General features: G+C 35.0%; 1 protein-coding gene across 1 annotated transcript in view; it reads left to right on the top strand.

Annotated features, from left to right (window-relative positions):
• CNTN5 (contactin 5) overlaps positions 1–12,678 on the top strand; it is a 465,423-nt gene that overhangs the window by 402,930 nt on the left and 49,815 nt on the right. The window contains exons 17-18 of the mRNA XM_028157040.2: positions 8,907–8,977; positions 11,287–11,521. Coding sequence (XP_028012841.2) covers positions 8,907–8,977; positions 11,287–11,521 — 306 coding nt within the window. The remainder of the gene's footprint in view (positions 1–8,906; positions 8,978–11,286; positions 11,522–12,678) is intronic.

Here is a 12,678-nt window from a genome sequence, read left to right as displayed (position 1 = left end):
TTTTAGATAAAAAGAGATACCCCTGTATTTTATTTTGGAAATGTGTTACATCATCAAAACAGTATATATATTTGGGTTGCATAATGGAAATGCTTTTTCTATTATTTAAAAAGATGACACTCAGGAGGGAAACACATTTTAGGATATGAATTTGAAATATATGCTATGGTAGAAATGAAAAAATATATGCAAAAGTGAATACAGTACAGCAATTCTCTCATTTAATTAAACTAATACTCTATAAGTTATATATTTATAATGTAATTGTTGACCAATAAATGAAAAGGTGAAAGGATAGAGGGAACAATGTGACCTGTAATTTTACAAAGTAGTGTAAACTTGTTATTATCAATGCTCTTGGTATATATCTCAATATTTGCAGTTTCTTTACTTCAAATTATGACTAATTTTATATATCTGAAATTAAGAGTTTGAGTTTTTGAGTTAGGCACATTTAAATTAATGTTCTTCTCATCCACTTGCTAGCAGTGAACTTGGTAAGATACACAAATTGTTTTGAGGCTCAATTTTCTCAGTTGTAAAATAGGGATAATAGCACTACTTACCTCTTTGGATCATTGTATTGAATAAGATAATGCATGTCAAGAGCTTAGCATAATACCTGGTACAATGCTTACTATTAGCCACTTATTATTATTATCATTGATTTTTATTGTGTTATTACTTTATGATGTGGAAATTTAAACTATAGTAATCATGCATAAGCTGCTTTTTTTCATATTGAAGAAGCATTTTCAGGTTAAACATATGTTGGTCAATATGGTTAGAGCCATCCAGTCTCTTGGCTTGCAGCTGGCTCCTCCAAAATGTTCTCCCATTGAGCAGTCTCTGCTGCAGACTTTGTGCCCTCAGGCCCTGCTCCTCAACCCACCTGAATGGCTGAGAGTCAGAACCTTTCAGGGTATGGTGCATACTCTGATTCTTACTAGTATCTAGGCAGGTCTCAGTCCATAAGGAGGAGTGATATTGTCCCAACATGAAGACATTTTCTTTGGTTCTGATAGCATAGATAAGATAAGATAAGATGGGAACCGGGTAGAGCGGGGGGCAATAGGGGGACAGGAGGGGGCATCTGCAATACTCTCAGCAATAAATAATTTTTTAAAAAAAAAAAGGAGCAGAGAAAAAGAAGTGTCAAATGGAAACACCATGCTTAAAAAGTTTGTTCCACATTAAAATAGTTTGCCAAGTTGCTTAGTACACTGTTTTCTCCCCTGCAAATTCTCTTTTCAAACTGAAATGGAAAATGTCACACACATACTTCTGGGCACAAAAAGAAAAAATATTTTTCTCCATTTAAGAGATAATTTCTCAACCATATGAAAAGGAATATCAAGTAGGCAGACAGATGAAAATCTTTCCTAGCCTTAGCACTTCCTGCACTATATCACTGTTATGTAACTGGTTTACTAAACAGTCTGAACTCTGTAGAGTTTAAACATAAGATAGTTTCCTTTTTTTCTCTCCTACTGCTCTCCAGTATGCTCCTTCTGATTTCTGGCTTCAGCCCCAACTATATCCAAGGTGTTTTGGGGTACTAGTGTGGTCTCATTCTCAGGTTATAAATTTTTATTGAAATAAAAACTAACTTCCAATTCCATGTTTTCTTCCTTCCATCCCAGCACAGGCTAGACCCAAAGGTATTTATTTGTCTGTCTTTCCTTCTTTCCACTTCCTTCTCCCCCCTTCCAATCGCTGCTCTGCACACTTCTCAAATCAGACAAAAAAGACTAGGAAAAGCTACTAAGGTGGTAAAATTTGTGGTTCTCACATGGGTGCTGAGTGCTCCATGTGATGGAACTTGTCCACATGATGCTTTTCCCTCTTGGAAGGTGCATTAGGTCCTTTTGAGACTCTCCCATCCCCTACCAGGCACTTCTATTGTGTGTGAGCCCAACAAGCCTACTCAATCCATGTCCATGTTGTCCACTTGGCCCACAGTAAGGATTTCTCATTCCTGCGCTGACAAATTCTAGAAACTCACAGTATTCTCGAGAACTAATTTGCTCGCTGTTCTGGTAACATTGTGTGGGGCTGGGCCATCATTACAAAATTCTGAACCTCATGGCATCAGCCAGTGTGAGGAGTGAGCATCTGTACTCTGCAGCAGTTATTTTGCTCCTCTTCTTAGCTTGAGGGGGAAAGGGTACTCCCACTTCTCTTCTACTGACAGCTGGGGGTGCAGGGAGATGCCACAGCACATCTATCTGCTGTACTGACAACCTTCTTCCAAAACATTCCTTGTGCTAAAATCTGGAGGGGGTAATGGGAAAGGGTCATGAAATTTTGTTTCCCTATTTCTTAGGAATTCAATGGTTTCATCCAGCCCACTTCACTTTACATGTGACTCATCCGAAGTCCAGAAAAGACTCATTTAACTTCCTACTATAATTTCTTCAGTGTTATACATTATCTCCTTACTTCTGCAAGGACCTCGCTTTGTTCATATTTGTATATTTACCGTTCTTGTCCATGATCATTACTTAGGAAATTTATTTGAGCTCAAATATTATAGAAGGAACACAGTAAAATACTATTGTAATATGAGATAGGGTTAGATTCTTTTTCTCTGGGGGTATGTATATTTGCCTTGTAAATGGCATTTAATTGGACTTTGAAGGGCAGACCAAATAGGACTCAGGCAGAATTATTTATAGGGGGAAATTAAAACTATAGTTGTCAGGCACTGATGTGTACAGAGAAGAGGCTAAGGCTTTGGGGTTTTTAAAGGTCTCTCCAAGCTATGTTTCTAAGAAAAAATTATATAGAAAATACCAAGCATGCAGCTGAAGTAATTGGGAAATCCTAAAATAAAATACTATTAATGAGCATTACAACTTTCTTCAACCTGATGAGCAATTTAATTATATTAAATAAAAGATATGGTTCTTAGTAACCTTAAGAGTAGGCAAAAATCATGTCAAGCGACAGAACTCTAAGACCAAATCTCAGTAATTAGGAAAAAAGAAGAAAACAGCATGGCTCGTATAACAGAGAATAGTTTAAATCATGAAACCACTTTTGTCCAGGCAAGTCTTTTTTTCAAAATGTTTACAAGAAATAGAAAGAACTTCAGTTTCATAGGCACTTTGTAAGCAAAGATGGGCACTTCAACAGATGCTTTCCTAAAAGAAACCTAATTGTCAGACATTTATCTTACTGACAAATAACACTATGATGGAATAAAAGTACAAAGATAAGTGGACAATGAGAGGTTATCAACCCAGGAGTAAATGTGAGACACCCAAGTTAGACTTTTTCTAACGGTCTAGTCCCATAATACCATGTCCCAGTTCTAAATCACAAACCATGTTCCAGGCCCAGTGCTAAGCACTTGCCCTTCATTGTGTCATTTAATTCTCATCTTAACTCTCTAAAGCAATGAGTGTTTGTCTGTATTTTACAGATCAGAAAAGAGATTTCTAGAGTTTTAAAAACTGAGTAAGTGACAGAGCTGGAATTCTAACCCAGATGGTGTCTTCCAAGTTGTCTCCCTCTCCACTCCCTTCTGTCTCCTCCTTCTCAGCATCCTCTTCTGACAACATGGGTCTACAAATCTCATTCAAAGATTATTTTACCCATCCTCTGCTTCTACTCCGTTGTGGACCCATATAAACAAAGTTGAGAATAGGAGTTGAGGTAAACAGCATTTATTGCATGTTCTCGCCTTCTTGGCTCTTGACTACTGCCAGGTATGATAAGGTTCAGAAATGAGAGAAATCATACATTTCTTAAAATATCCTAACAATCTCTTTTGCAAACCAAAAATGGATATTGCCTATATTTCCAAATTAAATCAACCTTAGCCAAAATTGAAGGCACAATTTCCATGGAACTATCAGAACAATATTATGCAGATTTCCAAAAGGATACTCTATTTCAAGGTCCCATGTAAATAGACTCATGTTGAACTTTTAGTGCTTTCCATAGAAGACTTCACTACTTTCTTTTTCAAATCTAAATGGATAATAGCATTAGGTAACCAGTATCAATTATAGTTCCAGACATTGTGATAATGATGAAAAAAGTACCTTGAAATGTAGGTAACATTATCTCCATGAGGGAACCAAAGGACAAAGAGGCTAAGAAATATTTTCATCCAACCTGCCAGAATGGAAGTGGGATTCAGGCCCAGAGCTTTCTCTTTTCCACAAGAACATCTTTACGATTTGTGCATACCGCCTTATCTAGCCTATTGATAGGAATGAAAGCTTTATTTGAACTCCTTAGGAAACAATGCTGGTATTTTTTATCTTGGAAACTTTACATTTAACTCTTCCTATAAAGTGAGCTTAAATGATAATCAGTTAACTGAAATATTGATGTGCCATGTACTTCAATTCATGTAGGGAAAATGCTTTTAAGTTTCCCTCTTGACTCCCACCTTTACTGTATAAACAGCCTCCTTTCTTTCATCTGTAACTTTCTTTCCAAGCCACTCGCTGGATTGGCATTAAGCTCTTAAATTTCACCGCCTCCTTAGGTCTCTAATAAAGCTATATGGACAAAAGTAGGTTTATAGTTGTTTATATGGCAAAAGACATGCAGGTTAGGATTATTACAATAGCTTTATTAACTCAAAAGAATGTCACTCACAACTATAGTCCTTACTATTGCCCACCCTTGTATAATAAGCCATGTAAACATCTACTGTAGTAGATATTGCAAGTTATTTAAGGAAAGTAGAGAGATTGGCAAATTATTTCATCCTGCCTTCTTTTGTTTAGTTAATTAATTAATTAAATTAAAGGTTAATTAAAGCATGTTGTTAAGTGTGACTGACTTTGCTAAAATATTATTATACTTAAAGTTCTTTGAGACTCATGCTTAAATTCATGCATGCTTAAACTAAGGTAGTACACTATATGTTGATCACTCTGAGTGTTTGCAATGTTTCCAATGTATATGGTGAAAAGAAACAAGAGTATGATTTTCAGCTTGCCAGAGAAGGCACTAAGACAGCTAAGCATTTCCAGCTTGTGGGAAAAGTATCAATTGCCCAGAACAAAATTAAGGAGAATCAGAATTTAATCTGTTATCCATGCATATAAACTTGATTCTCTAAGACAATAAACTCAGGACATTTATCAATAGATAACTGAGGGGCAAACGCATTTAGCTGCTCAATTTTAAATCTGGTTCTCAGTAAGTACATTAAAATATATTTGGTATTCAAGTATATATGTATTTCTCTGAACTCAATCAAAGCATTTATTCGATGTTTGATTATATTCATTTTCTATTTCTAACAAGAATTATAGAACTTTTATACCAGAAGGGCTCTAAAAGATTAAGTCAAATTTGTATATATCATGAATATGTTGTTTTATAAATAAAAGGATATAATTAAAATTAGTGGACTCCAAAACATTGACGGCAGAAATAGCTGTGTGCCAGCGACTTGAAAATGAATGAGCCTGGGTTCCGCTGTTCATCTGCATGTAATTAGGAAATTTAAGCCAATTAAAACTAGAATACCCACTTCACACAATGTGATCCTGACAAGAAAATATAATTCCTGAGATGCAGCTATTAAAGCCTTGTTTTCATTTTCTGTTTGTTTTTACAGTTTTTTACTGATATGTAATTGACCTATAACATATTTAAGGTGTACAACATGGTTTGATATATGTATATATTGTGACATTATTACCACAATAAGTTTAGTTAATGTCCATCACCTCACATAGTAAAAAAAGTTTTTTCTTGAGATGAGAAATTTTAAGATCTACTCTCTTAGTAACTTTTAAATATACAATAAAATATTGTTAACTACAGTCACCGTGCTGTACATTACATCTCCATGACTTATTTATCTTACAGCTGGAAGTTTGTACCTTCTGACCATCTTCATCCATTTTGTACCTCCCATATCTCTCCTCTGGCAACCACCAAACCATTCTTGGTTTCTTCATATTCCACATACAAGTGTCTGTCTTTCTCTGTTTAACTTATTTTACTTATTATAATTCTCTCAAGGTGCATCCATGTTGTCACCAGTGGCAGGATTTTCTTTTTTATGGCTGAGTAATATTTCATACTATACAGGGTTTGGCAAAAGTAGTTTTACAGTTGTGAGTATGCGAAACAGAGTTTATTCTTGTATTATTATTTATTAATTATTGTATAATTTTTCATATGGTAAATGCTAAACCTACTTTGCCCACCTCTGTATATATGCACACACATACCACATTGCGTTTATCCAATCATCAATCGATGGACATTTAGGGTGTTTTCATTTCTTTAAAGCTTTAAGTTTTCTATTAGTAGTTTCTATTATATCTAGTAAACTTTTTTTTATTTAAAAATAGTTGGTTTTTATACATCTAGACCAGTAAAACACAAATGGCCTATTATGCCTTTTTGTGTTATTTGTGTTAGATATTACAATTGGAGGTAGTGTGAGAGGATCTTATTATTTTTATTTTACATTAAGTTAAATATGGGCTATCTTCTCTTGAAAAGAAATTAGCATCTGTAAGAAAACCTCAAAGACTGATTTCAAATAATGAGAGAAATTTTATGCAATCTGGGTTATTTATGTATAATCAACATAGAAATTACCAAAGGATTAAATCATAGAAAGTATTCCTTCCCTTTCTTGTTTGCTCAAAGTGAAAAATTTCACCAAATTTACCATTTTCTTTTAATTTTTTTTTTACTCAAAAAGTTTTAACACTTTTGAGAAATCTAATTTTTTTAAATAAATGCATTAATTGACTGTGGTACTTTACAACTCTGATCTAGAGGTTCCATGCATCCTCTTTTTATATGATGTTTAAGGTCAGAATAAAATAGGAAAGGATCTTCAATGCCTAGTCTTTCCACAAAATCCATGATCCAAAATTCAGGATGGTGTCCTCAAAAAGGATAAAGTCCTAACTTTGAGGTATAAACTTAACTATTTCAATGTAATAGACAATGTATGTGGCTCTGGTAGATATGACCTGTAATGTTATTTGGCTGTTAGTTGTCAAAGATTAATGTGAACCATATGATGGGGGTGCAGAGTACATTTAAAAAAAAATCAAATGCTACTAAGACAAGCCATAATGGCATAATATTAACAAATTATCTTGCTTCCACTATTTATTTGACCATGTATTGGTAGTCACAATATTCAGAACTCTGAGATTTTAGCCACTGAGGAAATATTTGGAACCTTATATCTGTAACCTTTTACACATACAGTTAAACCAGCACCCTTCCTGTGTGCCTTACTCATACTATACACTATGAAGGAAATTTAGAATTAGTCCTATATAACACTGGTTTTGGAACATGGTGTTAAGGTCATAGCTGTTATATGTAACAATAATCATGACTACTACCAAAAACTCACATAAAATGATTTGCTCATTGTTCATATAAAAAGGACATATTCAGTTATTGCTATAACACCATCATTTTTTTCTCAGTTGAATTCCTTGTGCTTTCTTGATGAAATATAAAGAGGTATCTAATTTCATGTAATTCTGAGGAAATTTATGAGAGTGAACTCCACATATGAGTAATTTTTTTTAAATTCTCACCTGAGGATATCTTTTTTAAATTGATTTGAGAGAGAGAGGAATAGAGACAGAGAGAGACAGAAACATTGATGTGAGAAAGAAACATCAATCATTTGCCTCCAATATGCACCCCACCTAGGGATCGAACAAGCAGTTTGGGTATGTGCCCTTTTGGTTTATGTGACAACACTCCAACCAACTGAGCAACCCGGCCAGGGTGAATAATCTTTAGCATACATGTAACTGTGAGAAAAGAATGATAGGTGGCTGCTGTTGAGTATAGACTTCTGCATGTGCACGAGCAAGAGAAGAACTAGTTCATGGAGCAGAGTCCAAGGACACTGAAGTTTGGACCCTAGCAAATGTAGCTTATTTGTTTCAGTGGAGCCAATTATATATTCACAGACTTTTCTCTTCTACCTCTCTTAGCCAAGGAGAAGGTTTATTTTTTATTTTTTTCTAGTAGAATATAAATTCTACATAAGTTTTTCTGGTATATAAAATGCTGTGTGAGTATCCAGCAGTAATTAATTGCCTTTCATAGAGGCAGGTAATATATGGGAGTGAATTTATTGTTTATGAGTATATCAATGGTGTTTAAAAACTATATTCTGAGATATAAATCCAACGCTGAAGTGTAAAATTGCTCCTGCAGGCTCATAGCCTGGAAAATGATTTCTTTTAATAGTTCTCTTCATTTAACAGTTCTTCATTTGAAAATGTTTCCTTTCAGCTGCAGATTTTGTGGTTTGGTGTGGTGAAGGGGAAATTTATTCCTTTGACACATTTATTCTTTTAATATTTATTTGAAAAAGTTTCACCGGATGCTTATATATTTTGCAGTTTGCAGAGAGATTCATTTTCAGTTTTATTTTTTTTTAATGTTTATTCGTTTAAATAAGTTTTCAATCCATGGAAGTGTGGCTAAGATTTCTTTAGAGCTCTTTGGGGGCCTCTCATAAAGCGATAATGCTAATGTCAACCTGTGGGTTTTCCAGGGAGTCTGCAAGCCCTGAAACCACAGAAAAGAGTCACATCCCTGGAAAGAAGGAGAAAATGTGTAGGACAAAAACTAACTAACCATTAGTAGATGTCCTTATCTATAAAGTTAATTATAATTTAGACCTTACTCTCTCATCGCATGTACAAGAAGACAGACTAGTTTGGGGATGCAGTATGTGACCAAGAAAAATACATATCACTCATAGATTTGAAAGTAGGGTATCTGTCACAAACATCTTGTCTTAATACTGAATGTTACCAGTAACTTATATCAGGATTTTACCCAACCTGAGTAATGATGTGTTCTTATTATAAAGACTTAAATTACACATGTATTTATCACTTGCTCTCTGCCCATTTTATCCACAGTTCCAAAGACAGCACCCACCAACGTAAGTGGAAGAAGCGGAAGAAGGCACGAGTTAGTCATTGCCTGGGAGGTAAGAGAGCCTGTACTCAGATGTCAGAACTAGTTGAGTCCTTAGGAAATATGGCTACATATCTAAGATCTGTACTTGGTACAGAGAGATTGAGTAATTTCTGTTTAAATTAGGTGAAGGGACACTTTGCGCATGCATTGCTCAGATAGATATTGCCAACATCATCCTTTCTCATTTTCATACCAGGCCCCAGTTGACTTTTCCTCACGTCTGTGGAACGCCTTCCTGTGAACAGGCTATCTCATAATAAAGTTTGATTAAAACACATCCTCTCATATATTACTGCAGATGTCTGCTTGGCTTAGTTCAATATTTAATTATTTCAAGATTAAGTAGCACCCTTGACTTATTTGGAGTCAGTCTAAAACTATTGAGGAGGAAGGAACTGATCCCCACTGACTTTGTGGCATAATGCCTTGCTTATCTCATTTATCCCATACAACAATCCTATTAGTGGGGCTCATTTTCCTTGTGTTAAAAATCATGAAACTGAGGCAGAGTTTAGCTACTTTCTCTGAGAAGTAGTAGAATTGGGGACTTGGATAACAAAATGTATGTTCTTTTGTCTCCCCCACCATATGATCTCAGTTTCTTATAAAAAAAAAAAAGAAGTGTGAGAGGTGCATTTATTTTTCATGAAGCCACTTTCCTTTTTTGATGATAAATTACCTTATTATTCAATATAGCTGTGTAGCTCACAAAACTATGCCTTAGAATATGAAAATGGAATTTAAATGAAAATGTCTACTGGAGAAAACTAAACAAATTCCTAACACTCTAGGGACAATGATCAAATGTACAGAAAAATGTCTTTTTCCAATTAGAAATTTTCCATGAGCTGGCTCTCTGTCCTGCTCTTATGTCCATTCCCCTCTTCTTTAATAAAATGTTTTGTCTTGTTTTGATTTCTGCAGAGGAATTAACTTCCCAATACCTGAACTTCACCCAGATCAAATTTCTCTAAATGGATTTGCCTTCCCTGTACCCATTTTGTGTCAAAGTCAGCTCAGGCTGCTAAAACAAATGTCGTATAGACCAGGTGGCTTATAAATGACAGGAATTTATTTCTCACAGTTCTGGAAGCTGGAAGTCTACAGTTAAGGCACCAGCAGGTTGAGGCCTGGTGAAGACTGATTCCTGGTTGATAGACAGTCATTTTCTCACTGTCCTCAATGGCAGAGAGGCAAGAGAGCTCTCCAGTCTCTTTTGTATTAGTACTAATCCCACTCATGCAGGCTCTTCCCTTATAATCAAATCACCCACCAAAGGCCCTTCTTATAGTATCCCATTGGGGGTTAGGATTTCATCACATAAATTTGGGAGGGATATAAAATTCAATCTGTAGTACTTTAATTTAATAATCTTTGTCTCTTTTATTTGACTCAATATGTTTTTTTCTCAAATCAAACTTCAAAAGAAAAAAAAAATAGCTATTATTTATTGAGTATCTGCAATGTGTTGAGTATTGTGCCAGGCAGTGGTTGGTAACTGTTTCATTCACTAACTAGTCAATCACTCCTTTTTTTGATGCATAACTGATGCCCATTTAACAAATTTAAATATAAGCCTTTTAGTACAGAAAGTTTCTTGAACAAATACTATATTCCAATTTTTTCATATGTTAGTAAAGCACAAAAGCAATTAAAAAAACAGTAGAAGAAAGGTTTTACATTAATGTCTCCTAGATTTTCTGAGCTAGCAGCTCGACAAAGCATCACCAGTGACAAGATTTCCTGACCTTCAGATTATATGACACTTTTCCCCAACTTGTTAAATTCTAGTGTGCAATCCAAGGGCCTTCATTTCATACACAGGACTAATTGGAGTAAATTTGTTTCACTTCAGGAGGTTTCAGTACTCTTAGTACTTTCCTTAAGTACCAACTAATGTTATTTAATTTTTCATCCTTTACCCTTAAAAGCCTTTTAAATTTCCAGCAACTGCCAAGCGATTATGCTATGTTGGCTTTTAATCCTATATAATAAAAGGCTAATATGCAAATTGTCCCCTCGACTGGGAGTTTGACTGGGAGTTCAACCTCGAGTTGGACCAGGGGGCAGGGCCGACCAACCACCTGCGGCCCCTCCCCCAGCCAGCCCCACCCCGATCGGCCCCTTCATCCCGATCGGGGTGGGCTAGCTGGACCGCCCCGTACACATATTTGTGCACAGGGCCTCTAGTGTACTATAAAGATTTGAGTCTTCTTTTCTTTAGTTATCCATAATTTTTAAAAATTTAAACTTTTGGAAGAAGTGGATTTTTTAATTCATTGTTTTGCTTATAATTAATCACTTTTTTTTTTTCTTTAGCCAGTATCTGAAGAGTTTCAGAATGGGGAAGGCTTTGGCTATATTGTGGCTTTCAGGCCCAATGGAACACGCGGGTGGAAAGAGAAAATGGTGACATCCTCTGACGCTTCAAAGTTCATTTATCGAGATGAAAGTGTCCCTCCTCTTACTCCCTTTGAAGTGAAAGTTGGTGTCTATAACAATAAAGGGGATGGACCTTTCAGTCAAATTGTGGTCATCTGCTCCGCTGAAGGAGGTCAGTTTCTTTATCCTTATTTTTATTCAATATATTTTAATATTTTATTTTGCTATATGGGTGAGATATTATTGTACAAATGTTATAAAATACAGATACACCAAAATGAAAATAAAACTCACCTATAGTCTCACTATACTTTTTAGATATACTTTTCTAAATAATTTCATTTAAAAAAATTGACCATTCCATATCTGTTGCTTCATGTTCTTCACTTTTAATGATATATGGCAAATATCTTTCCATGTTAATAACAATATTACTAATAGCTGTAGTGTATTCTATTCTCTGGATGGACATTTAACCAACTGTCTATGGTTTGAAATGTAGATAATTTTATATTTTAACCCATTAAATTTATATAAACTAAATTTAAATGTATAAACCATGTATATGAACAATAAATACGTGTATTTATGACTAACGTCATACACACCACATTGCGCTGACTAAGAAGTTTCAGACAGGGTTTCCTGCTGAAAGGTTTTCACATGGGACATCTTTCAATCCCCTTGACAATGTTGCCTAACAGGCATTATTATCCCCTTTGGAGATAAAAGAAAATTCAAGTTCAGAAAAGTTAAAGGTCACACAGCTTGTAACTGAGAATAAGCTCAGGTATGTGTGATCATTAAATTCTTGATTGTTCTGTAGCACACTGCCTTCATATGCTTAATCTCATGTAATTCTTAATATAAAATTATGAGGTAGGCAGGACTTAGCAGGCAGTAAACCCATTACCCAGCTTTCTTCATCAAAATCCTGGGCTTTGTTAAGTTTTAAAACAAATATCCAATTTTCTGAGTGAGAGAAAGCATGATAAATCTTACCCTAAAATTATCTTTTCTTCTTAGTCCTTCTATTAAGGTGGAAATTTTCCATTGGCCCTGAGAGTAAAAATAATGCCTTCCATTTCCTAAATGTGACAAATGACTGAGAAAATGTTCCACCAAAGGCAACACTTACTTGACCTTCCAAATAAGGATTGTCTTTATAAACTGACCTTTTTGCTTCCTTTGTGCCCACATTTGTGACTTAAAAAGCTGAAGAGAATTATTCATCTTTTTGTACTGGAGTTCATAGGAGGATATAAATAAGGCCCTTTAAATATTGAAGCACAAAAGTCGGTTCTGATTTATGTAAGATGTACTTTTTCA

Source organism: Eptesicus fuscus, chromosome 13, assembly GCF_027574615.1.
Source record: "Eptesicus fuscus isolate TK198812 chromosome 13, DD_ASM_mEF_20220401, whole genome shotgun sequence".
Lineage (NCBI taxonomy): Eukaryota > Metazoa > Chordata > Mammalia > Chiroptera > Vespertilionidae > Eptesicus > Eptesicus fuscus.
This window is presented reverse-complemented; position numbering and strand designations above follow the sequence as displayed.